This window comes from Dendropsophus ebraccatus, chromosome 10, assembly GCF_027789765.1.
Source record: "Dendropsophus ebraccatus isolate aDenEbr1 chromosome 10, aDenEbr1.pat, whole genome shotgun sequence".
NCBI lineage: Eukaryota > Metazoa > Chordata > Amphibia > Anura > Hylidae > Dendropsophus > Dendropsophus ebraccatus.
Genome location: NC_091463.1, coordinates 102,148,582 through 102,167,751, shown reverse-complemented (window position 1 = coordinate 102,167,751; position 19,170 = coordinate 102,148,582). Strand labels below are relative to the sequence as shown.

The window sequence follows — 19,170 nt, the reverse complement described above, 5'->3', positions numbered from 1 at the left end:
GGTCCCTATAACCGGCTCTGTATATAGCAGAGAGTCCTGGGTCCCTATAATCGGCTCTGTATATAGCGGAGAGTCCTGGGTCCCTATAACCGGCTCTGTATAGGGCAGCGAGTCCTGGGTCCCTATAACCGGCTCTGTATATAGCAGAGAGTCCTGGGTCCCTATAACCGGCTCTGTATAGGGCAGAGAGTCCTGGGTCCCTATAACCGGCTCTGTATATAGCAGAGAGTCCTGGGTCCCTATAACTGGCTCTGTATAGGGCAGAGAGTCCTGGGTCCCTATAACCGGCTCTGTATATAGCGGAGAGTCCTGGGTCCCTATAACCGGCTCTGTATACGGCAGAGAGTCCTGGGTCCCTATAACCGGCTCTGTATAGGGCAGAGAGTCCTGGGTCCCTATAACCGGCTCTGTATATAGCAGAGAGTCCTGGGTCCCTATAACCGGCTCTGTATATAGCAGAGAGTCCTGGGTCCCTATAACCGGCTCTGTATAGGGCAGAGAGTCCTGGGTCCCTATAACCGGCTCTGTATAGGGCAGAGAGTCCTGGGTCCCTATAACCGGCTCTGTATATAGCAGAGAGTCCTGGGTCCCTATAACCGGCTCTGTATATAGCAGAGAGTCCTGGGTCCCTATAACCGGCTCTGTATACGGCAGAGAGTCCTGGGTCCCTATAACCGGCTCTGTATAGGGCAGCGAGTCCTGGGTCCCTATAACCGGCTCTGTATATAGCAGAGAGTCCTGGGTCCCTATAACCGGCTTTGTATAGGGCAGAGAGTCCTGGGTCCCTATAACCGGCTTTGTATAGGGCAGAGAGTCCTGGGTCCCTATAACCGGCTCTGTATATAGCAGAGAGTCCTGGGTCCCTATAACCGGCTCTGTATATAGCAGAGAGTCCTGGGTCCCTATAACCGGCTCTGTATACGGCAGAGAGTCCTGGGTCCCTATAACCGGCTCTGTATAGGGCAGAGAGTCCTGGGTCCCTATAACCGGCTCTGTATATAGCAGAGAGTCCTGGGTCCCTATAACCGGCTCTGTATAGGGCAGAGAGTCCTGGGTCCCTATAACCGGCTCTGTATATAGTAGAGAGTCCTGGGTCCCTATAACCGGCTCTGTATACGGCAGAGAGTCCGGGGTCCCTATAACCGGCTCTGTATACGGCAGAGAGTCCGGCGTCCCTATAACCGGCTCTGTATAGGGCAGAGAGTCCTGGGTCCCTATAACCGGCTCTGTATATAGCAGAGAGTCCTGGGTCCCTATAACCGGCTCTGTATACGGCAGAGAGTCCTGGGTCCCTATAACCGGCTCTGTATAGGGCAGCGAGTCCCGGGTCCCTATAACCGGCTCTGTATATAGCAGAGAGTCCTGGGTCCCTATAACCGGCTTTGTATAGGGCAGAGAGTCCTGGGTCCCTATAACCGGCTTTGTATAGGGCAGAGAGTCCGGGGTCCCTATAAGCGGCTCTGTATACGGCAGAGAGTCCGGGGTCCCTATAACCGGCTTTGTATATAGCAGAGAGTCCCGGGTCCCTATAACCGGCTCTGTATATAGCAGAGAGTCCTGGGTCCCTATAACCGGCTCTGTATATAGCAGAGAGTCCTGGGTCCCTATAACCGGCTCTGTATATAGCAGAGAGTCCTGGGTCCCTATAACCGGCTCTGTATATAGCAGAGAGTCCTGGGTCCCTATAAGCGGCTCTGTATACGGCAGAGAGTCCGGGGTCCCTATAACCGGCTTTGTATATAGCAGAGAGTCCCAGGTCCCTATAACCGGCTCTGTATATAGCAGAGAGTCCTGGGTCCCTATAACCGGCTCTGTATATAGCAGAGAGTCCTGGGTCCCTATAACCGGCTCTGTATATAGCAGAGAGTCCTGGGTCCCTATAAGCGGCTCTGTATACGGCAGAGAGTCCGGGGTCCCTATAACCGGCTTTGTATATAGCAGAGAGTCCTGGGTCCCTATAACCGGCTTTGTATAGGGCAGCGAGTCCGGGGTCCCTATAACCGGCTCTGTATATGGCAGCGAGTCCCGGGTCCCTATAACCGGCTCTGTATATAGCAGAGAGTCCCGGGTCCCTATAACTGTCTGGCTCTGTATATAGCAGAGAGTCCTGGGTCCCTATAACCGGCTCTGTATATAGCGGAGAGTCCTGGGTCCCTATAACCGGCTCTGTATACGGCAGAGAGTCCTGGGTCCCTATAACCGGCTCTGTATAGGGCAGCGAGTCCTGGGTCCCTATAACCGGCTCTGTATATAGCAGAGAGTCCTGGGTCCCTATAACCGGCTCTGTATACGGCAGAGAGTCCGGGGTCCCTATAACCGGCTCTGTATATAGCAGAGAGTCCTGGGTCCCTATAACCGGCTTTGTATAGGGCAGCGAGTCCGGGGTCCCTATAACCGGCTCTGTATATGGCAGCGAGTCCCGGGTCCCTATAACCGGCTCTGTATAGGGCAGCGAGTCCCGGGTCCCTATAACCGGCTTTGTATAGGGCAGAGAGTCCGGGGTCCCTATAAGCGGCTCTGTATACGGCAGAGAGTCCCGGGTCCCTATAACCGGCTCTGTATAGGGCAGCGAGTCCCGGGTCCCTATAACCGGCTCTGTATAGGGCAGAGAGTCCCGGGTCCCTATAACCGGCTCTGTATAGGGCAGAGAGTCCTGAGTCCCTATAACCGGCTCTGTATATAGCAGAGAGTCCCGGGACCCTATAACCGGCTCTGTATAGGGCAGCGAGTCCTGAGTCCCTATAACCGGCTCTGTATATAGCAGAGAGTCCTGGGTCCCTATAACCGGCTCTGTATATAGCAGAGAGTCCTGGGTCCCTATAACCGGCTCTGTATATAGCAGAGAGTCCTGGGTCCCTATAACCGGCTCTGTATATAGCAGAGAGTCCTGGGTCCCTATAACCGGCTCTGTATAGGGCAGCGAGTCCTGGGTCCCTATAACCGGCTCTGTATATAGCAGAGAGTCCTGGGTCCCTATAACCGGCTCTGTATAGGGCAGAGAGTCCTGGGTCCCTATAACCGGCTCTGTATATAGCAGAGAGTCCTGGGTCCCTATAACCTGCTCTGTATAGGGCAGCGAGTCCTGGTCTTTGGCCTTCACATGCCCGGAGCCGCCATAACTTACACAGTGATGGGTGACAAGTGCGTCGTCCTATGCAGTAAAATTAGCACCTAGAGAAGGAGAAGCCGCCTGGGGCCACATTACTGAGAGGGGAAGACACACTGAGGGGCCTCGGGGTCAAAGAATATTCCAGGGAAAGGTTGTTGAGTTACAGCAGAAGACGACACTGAAAGTGCAGCTAAAAATCACTTGGAGTGACACCTGAACGAACTTGTTTTATCTGGGTGTGTTAAGACAAGAAGAAACAGCCGTAGTGGGACACTGCACAAACACACACACAAACACACGCACACACACAGATAGACACATAGATAGACAGACACACATGCACTCACATACACAGACAGACAGGCAGGCACACACTCCCTAGTGATCTATTACCATGGAGGAGGGAGTCTCTTCCTTCTCCAGCAGATCCCCTGCCTCCTCCTTCTCATACTCCCCCCCCACCACCACCACCACCACCACCAGCCTAAAGAGGGTTGTCTGGGATAAAATGACATTTTACTCTGCTGCGGGAGAGATGTCAGGAACATATACTTACCTGTCCAACTCCGCTGCTGTTACTGCCGGGTCCTGGGCCGCCCACTCTCCGCTGCCGCCAGAAATTTTATAGCATCCAGTGAAGTGCTGTCCCTGGTGGAAAGCTCAGTATAGCCAGTATAGCGTCTGTACTAAGCTTTCTGGCATGAACGGCACCTCACTGGATGTTATGAAATAGCTGGCATCAGCGGAGAGTGGGCGGCCTAGGACCCGGTAACAGCAACAAAGTAAAATATCATTTTATCTTCAACAACCCCTTTAAGGACCTGGGAGATCATGGTCTGTACTTCCTGGGTTTTAAGGACCTTCAGTGATGTCATGAAAGGTCCTTAAACTCCAGTAGGTACAGAGCTCATATAGATGATACAGAGCTGCTACTATCAGTGTAGTCCCTGCCTTCAGTGTGCTGATGTCTGTACAGGAGGGACCGGTGATGTCCTGATATACTGATGGGAGCAGCAGCGTTCAATAATCGGGGGAACACTGTATATATTTATTATATTATTTTCATATTGTCATGTGGCTGGAGAGGCATAGAGAACAGGCAGATACTGGAAGCCGAGGAGGTCTTCTCAATTATTGTACCTTGGATAGTTCTGTAGCTTTCTTATATATTATGGGGGGGGGGGGATCATGCTGGTACAATAGTTTCCAAAAGTAGTATAAATAATACATGAGACCCATCTGGTACAAACATGTAGTAACTAGTGCTGTACTCCACTCTCTTACATGCCATACATGCGGGTGTATTCAAAACGAAGGGGGGCCAGGGGCCGATCTGGAGGGTGCCGGGGAAGTATGGAGGTGGGACCCCCTACAATCTCATACTTGTCCCCTATCCTGTGGATAGGGGACAAGTTAGTTTTAAGTGGAAACCCCTTTAAGCCTTTTCCAGATGAGGAAATTAGTAAGAAGATGCAATGCAGAGTACAATAGAAAGTTTCCTCTAGGGCTCGGAAACCACTAAAGATCCTCATGGGTGGGATTAACCTTCCACTAACAGAAGTCATTTTGTGGTATATTTTACATAAAGTCCCTGATTTTTCTGCCGTCAGCCTCTCGTCTAGTGGCGGTCATTGGCAGAGATGACGCTGGAAATTCAAAATGGCGGCAATGGGAAGATTTATGTGAATTAAAGTGGGGGAGTCAGGATGGCTGTAGTAATGGTGGATGGGTGTTGTATCTGTTCCTGAAGGATCTCTCTCTTTTTCTCTCTCTCTCTCTCTCTCTCTCTCTCTATATATATATATATATAAATATATATAACTCTTCCGGATTTCCTGCGTCGTCTGAGCTGGAGACCCTGTTATGTTATGTTATAAATGGGTGGTGTCACTCTATTGAAGTTGGCGTGTGATTTGGGCTGATCTCAGGGGCCGGGGCTTCCTGCACGGTCCTGTGCGACTATATTTATCATCCCCACCATCGCTGACCCCTCCCTGTAGCCGTGCGTCCTCGGGGGCTCGTTTCCTCCATGTATTGGGCCAGGTCGCTGCATTGCTGAGGATCTGGTTTCCTGGTGATCTCGGGGTAGACGGTTCCTTTAAGGCCTGAGTCACTTCCTGGCGGACTGGGTTTAATCATCGCTCTGTGCACTGGGTGTACGGGTCACGGCATCTGGTAATGAGAATTAGTCTCCTCTCTATGACGCCGATGACCCTTGTAGAAGAATAAGGAGTTGGGAAATTGGTATCAATGCATTCTTTCCTGTGTTATTTCATATTTTATTGAAATTTTTCTTTACTCTTATTTTTTTTAAATGTAAAGTAAAATTAATAAAAAAAAAAAAAATTTTAATTAATTTTCTATTTAAAGAGTCACTGTCGTATTTTTTTTGTTGCAGAAATCAATAGTCCAGGCGATTTTAAGAAACTTTGTATTTGGGTTTATTAGGCAAATATGCCATTATCTGCATTCAAAAAGACTTTCCCAAGGTCCCCGCCTCCCCTCCCTCCTCTTTTCAATTCACTGCAAAATATCAGGAAATTGTGACTTGTTGCATCAGACACAACCCTGTCTGTTCTATAGAGAGGGGAGGAGAGAGGAGGGAGATGAGTCAGCAGCAGAGAGCAGAGAACAAAGGATTACACAGCTGGGAGCTCCATGAAAGCCATATTCAGAGGTCAGAGAGGTCAGTGCTGACTGTCAGAGGAGAGAGCCGATGATGTAGCCGTAAATTAACTCTTTGTTGTCCTGTCTTTGGTGCCTAATCTCCCTCCACCCCTCCCCTCTCCATACACAATGATGAAAACAGGGGGGAGAGCTTCAAACTGTTTTTTTGTGATAAAAATGCATTTTTCGGCTAATAAATTCAATTACAAAGTTTCTTAAAATCGCCTGTACTATGGCTCTTTGGACATTGTTCCACCATCTTCTCCTTCATGGTATTATCAATACCTCATCAATACCTCATCAGTGATTGGTTGACATGTGGTTTCACCAGCTACAGCGCCATGCATTTTGTAGTGGTTGCATCTGGTAGGGCAGCTCCACCACATTCACTTGACTGAATAAGGTGCAGTACCAGGTTCAACCACAACCAACTGTATGGTGCCATAAATCTCCTCTTATGTCTAAAGAATATAGGATGTGCTGCTCAATATGTCTTGGATAGAATTGTAGGGGTGCAGAGATGGCGGTCACATCCCGGCCATGGTGCTGATATTAATTTAGGTGCGTAACCTGAAGTCTAGGGCCCCAGTGCAAAAATGGTACCAGAGCCCCCCTAATCCTGTCTTCTTATGTGGCAGTAGGGCCCCACACAGGCACCAGGTGCAGCCACCTAGCGGCATAAGCCAAACGGGTGGCCCAAACGCCCCTCTGCCACATAAGAAGACATGAGTAGATAAAGGGGTTCTCCGCTTTGGCCAATCTTTGCTCTGTAGATAGAATGGCCCCTTAACAATAAGCTGATCACAAGGTGCCCCCCCCCCCTGCTGGGATCCCCAGCGATCAGTATGATCTGTGGATGAACCTGGCAGTAAGCGTCCAGCAACACCCCCACAGGGAACATGAAGTATTGCAGTGTCCATGCACGGCAATGGGATCTCTGTGTGATAGTAGGACATGGATTTCATGGATCCCACACGGACGTTCCCTCCATTTCTCCTGGATGCTAAACATAAATGTGTTTTAGGTTAACCCCTTCTAATCCTCCTGTCATCAGTAGAGCTCCGATCATTCGGGATGGCCGAGCAGCGTGTCCGGGTTCCAGCTATTAATAATTTTATGGCCTCTGGCATACGACAGATGTCGTATGGAAGGTGCTTCATGGGGCAGGAGATGTCTGTGGCCCGGACACTGGGAAAAAGTTCTAATAATAGTCAGAAGCATAAACTTAGAGGGACGTTCCTATAGAGGCCGCAGCGGGACTGTACACAGCACCAATCCATCCATCATGTCTAAAACTGGTAATAAGGGAATCTGATAGATGGTTCTGAGCAATGATGAGAGGTCTGGTAGGGAGGGGGATGGGGGGTTGTATGGTTGGGGGCCGTCCGATAGGGAGGGGGGATGTATGGTTGGGGGCCGTCCGATAGGGAGGGGGGTTGTATGGTTGGGGGCCGTCTGATAGGGAGGGGGGTGAGGGGTTTATGGTTGGGGGCCGTCTGATAGTGAGGGGGGTTATATGGTTGGGGGCCGTCCGATAGGGAGGGGGATGGGGGGTTGTATGGTTGGGGTCCATCTGATAGGGAGTGGGGTGGCAGGTTGTATGGTTGGGGTCTAAATGATAGGGAGGGAACGGGGTGTTTTATGGTTGGGGTCCATCTGATAGGGAGTGGGGTGGCAGGTTGTATGGTTGGGGGCCGTCCGATAGGGAGGGGTGTTGTATGGTTGGGGTCTATATGATAGGGAGGGAATGGGGGGTTGTATGGTTGGGGTCCATCTTATAGGGAGTGGGGTGGCAGGTTGTATGTTTGGGGGCCGTCCGATAGGGAGGGGTGTTGTATGGTTTGGGTCTATATCATAGGGAGGGAATGCGGGGTTGTATGGTTGGGGTCCGTCTAATAGGGAGGGGGGTGGGGGGTTGTATGGTTGGGGTCCGTCTAATAGGGAGTGGGGTGGCAGGTTGTATGGTTGGGGTCTATATGATAGGGAGGGAATGGGGGGTTGTATGGTTGGGGTCCATCTGATAGGGAGTGGGGTGGCAGGTTGTATGGTTGGGGGCCGTCCGATAGGGAGGGGTGTTGTATGGTTGGGGTCTATATCATAGAGAGGGAATGCGGGGTTGTATGGTTGGGGTCCGTCTAATAGGGAGGGGGGTGGGGGGTTGTATGGTTGGGGTCCGTCTAATAGGGAGTGGGGTGGCAGGTTGTATGGTTGGGGTCTATATGATAGGGAGGGAATGGGGGGTTGTATGGTTGGGGTCCATCTGATAGGGAGTGGGGTGGCAGGTTGTATGGTTGGGGGCCGTCTGATAGGGAGGGGTGTTGTATGGTTGGGGTCTATATCATAGGGAGGGAATGCGGGGTTGTATGGTTGGGGTCCGTCTAATAGGGAGGGGGGTGGCAGGTTGTATGGTTGGGGTCTATATGATAGGGAGGGAATGGGGGGTTGTATGGTTGGGGTCCATCTGATAGGGAGTGGGGTGGCAGGTTGTATGGTTGGGGGCCGTCCGATAGGGAGGGGTGTTGTATGGTTGGGGTCTATATCATAGGGAGGGAATGCAGGGTTGTATGGTTGGGGTCCGTCTAATAGGGAGGGGGGTGGGGGGTTGTATGGTTGGGGTCCGTCTGATAGGAAGGGGGGGGTTGTATGGTTGGGGTCCGCTGCTTTCATCGGATCAGAAAATTATAAAGATTTGTAAATTACTTCAATTTTAAAATCTCCAGTACTTCCATTACTTATCAGTGCTGTATGTCCTGCAGGAAGTGGTGTATTCTCTCCAGTCTGACACAGTGCTCTCTGCTGCCACCTCTGTCCATGTCAGGAACTGCCCAGAGCAGCAGCAAATCCCCATAGAAAACCTCTCCTGCTCTGGACAGTTCTGCCTCCATATTCAGCTTTTATTAATGGAACCAAACTATATAGATATAAGAGGCCTGTATCAGATTTATTCATTTCCACCATAATTTGTTGGGGGGTAATGGTGGGAATGAGTAATATTACACAGTGGAGGACCAGCAGTCCCTGGTGCCCAGAGGGGCAGCTGCTTTCCAGTAGTGCAGAATATTTGGCGTCTTATACCTGTATACACTTAATGTGTTTCTGTCCTTGAGTGCATGAGAGTTCCTTCCAGTTGGGGGTCTCCCTGGGGTCAGGCAGAAAATGGTCCCTGTATTATACTGACATAGATTTATGAATATACAGGTTATTCTTTATAGTATTATAGAGAGGAGCCAGGCTGGAGATGGGTCACTATATATATATATATATATATATATATATATATATATATATATCTATATCATAAAAATCAATGTCTGTCTGTCTGTCCTCTATAGACTTCCAAACGCCTGAACCGTGTGACCCCAAATTTGGCCCACAGATACATTGGTGCCCGGGAAGGTTATTGCGAAGGTCCCGTCCCCGCCAGATGTACAGGAGGGGAGGGGGAGGGGAAAGAGAGGCGCCCCATAGAGATGAATGGGAAAATCTCCTCACTGCAAACACAGGTGATATAATTAGCTGCAGCAGACACGGCAGTTGGAGCCTTAGCAACCAATAGGATTACTGCTTTCATTTTCACAGGGAGCAATGGTTGCTAGGGAAGCTGCCTCACAACATCCACAGTAATAACTGGTAGACCCCCTACTCCATCTATACAGTACATGTATACAGGACCCCCTACTCCATCTATACAGTACATGTATATACAGGGCCCCCTACTCCATCTATACAGTACAGGTATACAGGGCCCCCTACTCCATCTATACAGTACATGTATATACAGGACCCCTACTTCATCTATACAGTACATGTATACAGGACCCCCTACTCCATCTATACAGTACATGTATACAGGACCCCCTACTCCATCTATACAGTACATGTATATACAGGGCCCCCTACTCCATCTATACAGTACATGTATATACAGGATCCCCTACTCCATCTATACAGTACATGTATATACAGGACCCCCTACTCCATCTATACAGTACATGTATACAGGGCCCCCTACTCCATCTATACAGTACATGTATATACAGGGCCCCCTACTCCATCTATACAGTACATGTATATACAGGACCCCCTACTCCATCTATACAGTACATGTATACAGGACCCCCTACTCCATCTATACAGTACATGTATATACAGGGCCCCCTACTCCATCTATACAGTACATGTATATACAGGACCCCCTACTCCATCTATACAGTACATGTATATACAGGGCCCCCTACTCCATCTATACAGTACATGTATATACAGGGCCCCCTACTCCATCTATACAGTACATGTATACAGGACCCCCTACTCCATCTATACAGTACATATATATACAGGACCCCCTACTCCATCTATACAGTACATGTATATACAGGACCCCCTACTCCATCTATACAGTACATGTATATACAGGACCCCCTACTCCATCCATACAGTACATGTATACAGGACCCCCTACTCCATCTATACAGTACATGTATATACAGGACCCCCTACTCCATCTATACAGTACATGTTTATACAGGACCCCCTACTCCATCTATACAGTACAGGTATACAGGACCCCCGACTCCATCTATACAGTACATGTATATACAGGACCCCCTACTCCATCTATACAGTACATGTATATACAGGACCCCCTACTCCATCCATACAGTACATGTATATACAGGGCCCCCTACTCCATCCATACAGTACATGTATATACAGGGCACAACAGGTATACCAAACTGTGACTGGGTAACACTGCTACACCAGACCTGACCAATACCGCCATACTGTGACTGGATAATACTGCCAGACCTGACCAATACCGCCATACTGTGACTGGATAACACCTCCATACCAGACCTGACCAATACCGCCATACTGTGACTGGATAACACTGTCATACCAGACCTGACCAATACCGCCATACTGTGACTGGATAATACTGCCAGACCTGACCAATACCGCCATACTGTGACTGGATAACACCTCCATACCAGACCTGACCAATACCGCCATACTGTGACTGGATAACACTGCCATACCAGACCTGACCAATACCGGCAAACTGTGACTGGGTAACACCGCCACACCAGTCCTGACCAATACCACCATACTGTGACTGGATAACACCATCATATCAGACATGACCAATACTGCCATACTGTGACTGGATAACACCGCTATACCAGACCTGACCAATACCACCATACCGTGACTGGATAACACCGCCACATCAGACCTGACCAATACCGCCATACTGTGACTGGATAACACCCCCATACCAGACATGACCAATACCGACACACTGTGACGGAATAACACTGCCATACGGGTAAATACATCCCTGCAGGTATACAGGACACTACAGGTATACAGGACCCCAAAACTATACACTACAAGTGCACGGGACCTCCACAAAACTATATACTACAGGTATACAGGACCCCAAAACTATATACTACAGGTATACAGGACCTCCACCAACTATATACTTCAGGTATACAGGACCTCCACCAACTATATACTACAGGTATACAGGACCCCAAACTATACACTACAGGTATACAGGACCCCAAAACTATACACTACAGGTATACAGGAACTCCACCAACTATATACTACAGGTATATAGGACCCCAAACTATACACTACAGGTATACAGGACCTCAAAACTATACACTATAGGTATAAAGGTCCTACACCAACTGTATAATACTGGTATACAGCACCTTCACCAACTCTATACTACAAGTATACAGGACCCCAAATATACTACAGGTATACAGGGACTCCACCAGCTATATACTACAGGTATATAGGACCACAAACTATACACTACAGGTATACAGGACCTCCACCAACTCTATACTATAGTTATACAGGACCCTCAAACTATTTACTACAGGTATACAGGACCCCCGAACTATATACTACAGGTATACAAGACCTCCACCAATTATACACTACAGGTATCCAGGACCCTCAAACTATAAACTACAGGTATACAAGACCTCCACCAACTATACATTACAGGTATACAGCACCAACTATATACTACAGGTATACAGGACCCCCAAACTATACAGTACAGGTATACAGGACCTTCACCAACTGTACACTGCAGGTATACAGGACCTCCCTCAACTATACACTATAGGTATACAGCCCCCCCAACTATGCACTACAGATATGCGAGACCCCTAAAAACTATACATTGTGGGTATACAGAACCCCTCCAACTATGCACTACAGGTATACACTAATTCCACTGATTAACTCAGATGAAACAATACCTTTAGCTTGGCCTCCTGGGCACCTTAGAACAAATCTAATTAACACACTGACACTTTACACCCAGGCAGCGCCGGGTACATTTTCTAGTATATATATATACATACACACACACACACACACCATAGCAGGGGGTTACTATAGCAACACCAGCTGCCTCCTCAGTGTACTACACCAACTAGGAGAAAGCTCCAGAAAGAGGGCGGAGCTATTTTAATGAGCTCCCTATAAGAGGCAGCTGTGGCAGAAATTCCCTGGTTAGTGGAGTGCAGCTGTGGTAGAAGGAGTAACATCATTACCTGAGGAGACTACAGCCTGGGAGGTGACTGCAGCCAGTAAGGAGACTACAGCCTGTGAGAAGATCTCTGTGAGGACACTACAGCCTGTGAGGTGACTGCAGCCTGTGAGGAGATGTCTGTGAGGAGACAACAGCCTGTGAGAAGATCTCTGTGAGGACACTACAGCCTGTGAGGTGACTGCAGCCTGTGAGGAGATTTCTGTGAGGAGACTACAGCCTGTGAGGAGATCTCTGTGAGGAGACTACAGCCTGTGAGGAGATGTCTGTGAGGAGACTACAGCCTGTGAGGAGATGTCTGTGAGGAGACTACAGCCTGTGAGGAGATGTCTGTGAGGAGACTACAGCCTGTGAGGAGATGTCTGTGAGGGGATTACAGCCTGTGAGGAGATGTCTGTGAGGAGACTACAGCCTGTGAGGAGATGTCTGTGAGGGGACTACAGCCTGTGAGGAGATGTCTGTGAGGAGACTACAGCCTGTGAGGAGATGTCTGTGAGGAGACTACAGCCTGTGAGGAGATTACAGCCTGTGAGGAGGCTACAGCCTGTGAGGAGATGTCTGTGAGGGGACTACAGCCTGTGAGGAGATTACAGCCTGTGAGGAGGCTACAGCCTGTGAGGAGATTTCTGTGAGGAGACTACAGCCTGTGAGGAGATGTCTGTGAGGAGACTACAGCCTGTGAGGAGATGTCTGTGAGGAGACTACAGCCTGTGAGGAGATCTCTGTGAGGAGACTACAGCCTGTGAGGAGATGTCTGTGAGGAGACTACAGCCTGTGAGGAGATGTCTGTGAGGAGACTACAGCCTGTGAGGAGATGTCTGTGAGGAGACTACAGCCTGTGAGGAGATTACAGCCTGTGAGGAGGCTACAGCCTGTGAGGAGATGTCTGTGAGGGGACTACAGCCTGTGAGGAGATTACAGCCTGTGAGGAGGCTACAGCCTGTGAGGAGATTTCTGTGAGGAGACTACACGGAAATGCAGCCCCCACACCCCTAAATAATGAAGGACAACAGTTGGAATAAAAAGGCCGTGGCACTTTATTATGGGTAAACACAATAACAATGTTAAGCCCAATCAATAAATAAATAAATAAATAATAAATAAATAAGTAATAAATACCATACTCAGGGCTTAACGATAAAACCATGTCCGCCCGAAGGCAGGGCGACAATACCCCCCACTAGTAAAGTGCCACGACAAACTTGACTTTAATAAATAAGGGAGGGAGGGCGGGAGCAGCAATCTTCTTCTCTCACTCCACGCCGACTGAGCAGCGCAGGGCAGGTTCCCATATAAGTACTGCTTGAATTCTCCCTCACAAACTTAAGAGCCAATCACAAGCGCGGGCAGATAGTTATTTTTAGCTCTCCCTTTTCCCGCACATTTCCCATGGCCAATCACAGTAGGGTCTGTTGCTGGCCAGAAGTCCACACACACCTGAAAGATAAAAAAGGGGGGGGAGGGGAAGAGAGCACAAACCTGACAAGAACAACCGTACCTAATCTAACACTAACAACAATAACTTTACCATAAGGGGATGAGGGGCGCAATTCCGTGTGTCCCCCTTTGATAAAGGGGGGCCCTTTCACGGAAATGCAGCCCCCACACCCCTAAATAATGAAGGACAACAGTTGGAATAAAAAGGCCGTGGCACTTTATTATGGGTAAACACAATAACAATGTTAAGCCCAATCAATAAATAAATAAATAAATAATAAATAAATAAGTAATAAATACCATACTCAGGGCTTAACGATAAAACCATGTCCGCCCGAAGGCAGGGCGACAATACCCCCAAAAGCCCGGTCAGTTTACTGACCGGGCCCCCCTTCCAATCGTGCCACGGCACCCAAATCCACCATGGACTGGAAATGGGCATTTAAAATATCTGACCCAATGCAAGATAGATGCACTGAGTCAGACCAATAAAAGCCAGGGACATATCCTTCCAACTCTAAATGCCTGAAGGATAAACCTCCTAACGAGGTGATGAATCTGGATACAGCATAGTTAATTCTCTTTCTGATTTTCTCATGGAAGTACAGTCCTCTCTTTATCCAAGCCAGACGGGGGATAATTTCAGAAAAAATTAGAATACATTTAGGAAAAATGCACTTGAATAGAGATAGGTCCCTCTTTATTTCACATAGCAAATCAAGAGTCTTAACCTTTCCTATGTCATTACCCCCGGCATGTATAATTAAGATGTCCGGAGGAGGCAGAGCAGCGGCTAAATTCTGAAGGATGCAATATAAATCCCTCCACCGGAGGCCGCTATATCCAAACCATTGAATCTCGAATTCATCTCTGTTAAAACTGAGGTTAGCCCCATATGTGCGCTGCTCCGCTCTTTTAGCAGCCCATACTACAAACGAGTGGCCCAGAATCCAGACCTGTTTTTTACCGCCTAGGAGAGAAAAGAGAAATTAACTACAAAACTAAAGCTGGCCTAATATACAACTTAAAACGATTAGAATCCCAACGGCCCAACCTCCTGATCAACTGTTCATCTAACCCTGCAGAAGCAGCCTCAGTAGCTGCACCTATGCGAAAAGAGTGACTGGTGAAGCGCAGATTACCCAAACCCAAATTAACTAAACATAATCTAAGTACTCTGTTGAATTGATACCGGGTTACAAAAGACAGGTCCTCATGAATAAAAAGCACACCATCAATAGCAGGTCTGATTGCTAGATATGAACTTAGACACTTGATAGGACATACCTCAGAACCAGAAAAAGCATTAATACGCAGAACAGAACCCCTACCCAGCTGATCTGTCTTAGAAAACCTAATCAAAACACTCAAAATACCAGAGGAAATAGAAACATCCGACAACAATAAACCAGAAGGGGAGATTTTGCTAAAAGATACCAACTCACCCAACCTAAAAGCACCGAAAAAGGCCAGAGAGAACAATGCTTGAAATAAAACGACTTCAAAGTCAGAAGAACAGACTGACACCAAACTACCATGTAATTTTAACAGAAGATCAACAGTAATAGGACGACGAGCGTCAGGTGAAACCCGCCCTTTCTTATATCCCTTTAAAACCTGCTTGACAATGAAAAAACCAGAAACACTGCTGAAGCCAAATAATTTAAGGAAGAAAGAAACACCAGCCAACATTTTTACAATAGCAGAATGTGAAAGATGTTTACTAATCAGCATATTAACAAATGCTAAAGTCAACCAGACATCGTGCTGCAGATAATGCTCCTGTAAGGACAAGCAAAATACCTTCCATTGAGACCATGCGGCTGAGTAAGCAGCCCATGTGCGCGGAGCTACTGCGCTTCTAATGAGCTGAGCTGTTACTCCAAGATCAGGGACCACAGATGACTTGGACACGCTATGCCCTCCACTTCTGCCTCCGGCGCCAGACGCCTGAAATCTGTGAACTGACCACGAGACAGTGCATCAGCTATGGTATTTTTAGACCCTTGCAAATGTACAGCTTTAAGCCAAATATTGCATGACATACAATACAATACTATATGCCGTAATAACTTTACCACCATAGGTGATTTAGATGACAAACAATTGATTGCGTAGATTACACCTTTGTTGTCAGATCTCAACAGAATACTTCTATTACTGAACTCTCTACCCCAAATGACTAAGGCCACTAACACAGGGAACAGTTCCAACAAAACGATATTAGAACAAACACCTGCCTGAACCCATGCATCAGGCCACGGTTCAGCAGACCATTTACCAGCAAAGAAGGCGCCATAGCCATGCGCGCCAGCAGCGTCAGTGTATAATGACAACGCATCCGCTTCCACAAATTCGGGTAAAAACACAGTATGCCCATTAAAAGAGGACACGAACTCTAACCACATGCTCAGGTCCTCTTTTAAAGGTTTAGTAAGACGGACATGAGCACGGGGGGACTCCAGACCCGCAGTAGCTGCGTACAACCTTTTAGAGAAAACCCGCCCCATGGGAATAACCCGCACAGTAAAGTTCAGGAGCCCTAAAAGAGACTGTAATTCCTTCAATGTCACCTTGCTTTTTAATAACATACGCTCCAGTACACCCTTCAGTTTGAACAATTTCTCAGGTGGCAAACGGAACTCCATTTTTAAAGAGTCCAGAGTGATGCCCAGAAACTCCAAACAGTGACATGGACCAACCGTTTTGTCCTCCGCCAGTGGGATACCAAAAACCTTGGAAAACCAATTAAAATTAGACAGCAAATCCGCACAAGCGGAGGAGTCAGAACGGCCAATAAACAAAAAATCATCTAAATAGTGCACGACAGCGCCCTCTGGTACGCTGTCGCTCACTACCCAATGAAGAAAAGAAGCAAATGTCTCAAAATAATAACATGATAAAGTAAAATGGGTAAACAGCAATCGAAGTAAAACATATTATCAAAATAAAAACCGAGGGAGTTAAAACCGTCTGGATTAACAGGGAGCAAACGAAATGCAGATTTAATATCACACTTGGCTAAGTATGAGCCCACACCAAACAATCGTAGCACTTTGACAGCATCAGATAGAGAAGCATAAGAGACAGAGGCTAGAGATTTATCCGCATCATCATTCAAAGAATAATGCAACGGATAAGATAAGTGGTGAATCAATCTAAAAGTCCCGGGTTCTCTCTTAGGGACCAAACCCAAGGGGGAGATACGAAAGTCAGGAAAGGGGGGTGCGGAAAAGGGGCCCGCCACCCTCCCCTCCAAAACTTCCTTTCTTATTTTTTTCCTGACTATATCCTCATGTATAGAAACTGACTTTAGATTATTGATAATAATACAACCTTTCCCAGAATATGGTGGGACATCAAAACCTATAGCGAAACCCTGAACAATTAAATTAGCCTTCTGTCTGTCTGGATATTTGTCTAGGTACGGTAACATTTTTTCCAGTTTCACTGGAGTCGATGCTTTTGGCCAGCAATTCTTTTGTAGAGGGCAGCCCCTGTCCAGCTTGTGCAGCTCGCTTGAAACATCGTGACATGGAGTGCTGACCGCCACAAAAGGAACACTCGTGGCGATAGCGACAGTTGGAGGCCCATTTACAGGATCCCTCATTAAAGGCAAAACAAGTGCCCTTACGAAAAGTACCCTGCACAGAGGCCGGTGGTTTGGAGGCAGCGCTCCTCTGGGGTAACATCAAACTCAGCCATAGGCCTACATCTTTGTTTCCCCATCTAAGATTAGGGTGTACAGTAAGCTTCTGTCTAAATGCCTCATCGTAATAAAACCAGGCCATACCGCCGAAGCTGCGGTACGCCTCTAGAATGTTGTCCATATGTTGAAATAATGCAGAGCATAACTCTGGACGTTTCTCACCCATGACTGCACAGTATATAGCAAAGGCATGTAACCAATTAAATATGTACCGGGGTGGTTTCTTTCTATCATCTTCAGACTTATCCTCAGTTTTTTTAACCGCTACTTCTCTATTAGACGGTAACAATGACAATAAATCAATGAAGTCACCACGCCATATTTTATCCTTTACATTTTGCTGCAAATGAAAACCCAGTGGGGAAACTTCGCAGGCTAGAGCCTCTTTAACACAACATTCTGGCACACCAGCACTCTTTTCTATCACTGGCGTTACATTAGAAGCAGAGCACTCTAAGCCTGACACACTCACATTAGGGGCAGCACTTGAACTCTGAGACCACACATTTAAGAGAGATGGGTTACTAGGCAAACCCTTTGCCACTAGGGCGCAAAACTGTCTCACTGCATCATTGTTAACTAAGGCAGACATACTAACAGAAGGGACAGGACCCACATGAAGATTCTCACCCACAGCTGCTGACTCTGCTGCACCTCCGTGCTGTGGTGTATGGCTGTCACTGCTGGGCTGCTGTGATGACTCATCTCTGTGTGCTGGAGATCTGTGCCGCCTCCTGCTGGAGCTGCTGCCATGACGACGATCCCCACGGGCCCGAGACTCTTCAGGAGGGGGGGGAGGGACGGGAGCTGAGCCAGTTCTCTTACTGCTGCTCCTCCTCCTCTTCTCAGGACGTTCCCCATGTCTGTTCCTGGATCGATGATGCCTCTCAGCAGGGGCATCCGCTTCCTGCTCAGCCGGATCTCTAGGAGGCAGTATCCGACAGATGACCCTTCTCGATGGCCCCGCCTCTTCCTCTTCTGGTCTGGCCTCAGCAACTGTAGGCACCGGTTCCTGAAGGCATCTACGCAGCCATGCCTCTCCGCCTGCTCCCTCAGCCTTCCTCAGCAACTCAGCCAGAAGATTCTCCATCCCGGCGATTACTATCTCTTGCAGCCAGAACCGACAGGTAAGACTGCTGCCCCGCCGCTGCCCGGAGCCTGCTCTTTCTCAGTGAACTGGCTATGCTAATAAGCACCACACCGTCACAAGTTAGCTCCTTTACAGTGAGCTGCGCTATGCTAATAAGCACCACACAGACACAGGTCAGCTCCTTCACAGGCAGACAGCAGCAGCAGCAGCAATCTTCTTCTCTCACTCCACGCCGACTGAGCAGCGCAGGGCAGGTTCCCATATAAGTACTGCTTGAATTCTCCCTCACAAACTTAAGAGCCAATCACAAGCGCGGGCAGATAGTTATTTTTAGCTCTCCCTTTTCCCGCACATTTCCCATGGCCAATCACAGTAGGGTCTGTTGCTGGCCAGAAGTCCACACACACCTGAAAGATAAAAAAGGGGGGGGAGGGGAAGAGAGCACAAACCTGACAAGAACAACCGTACCTAATCTAACACTAACAACAATAACTTTACCATAAGGGGATGAGGGGCGCAATTCCGTGTGTCCCCCTTTGATAAAGGGGGGCCCTTTCAGCCTGTGAGGAGATGTC

General features: G+C 48.2%; 1 protein-coding gene across 2 annotated transcripts; it reads right to left on the bottom strand.

The window, feature by feature from the left end:
* Positions 1–13,334: 13,334 nt before the first annotated feature.
* Positions 13,335–19,170, bottom strand: LOC138802418 (uncharacterized). Of its 2 annotated transcripts, none has more exons than XM_069985697.1 (2): positions 18,136–19,170; positions 13,335–15,760 (listed from the first exon to the last, which is right to left on the bottom strand). In XM_069985697.1, the coding sequence occupies exons 1-2, from the start codon at positions 18,593–18,595 to the stop codon at positions 14,790–14,792; spliced, it is 1,431 nt and encodes a 476-aa protein (XP_069841798.1). In that variant the 5' UTR covers positions 18,596–19,170; the 3' UTR covers positions 13,335–14,789. The 2 variants fall into 2 exon arrangements, with proteins under 2 accessions (XP_069841798.1, XP_069841799.1); XM_069985698.1 differs by having other exon boundaries at positions 13,335–14,766; positions 18,136–19,169.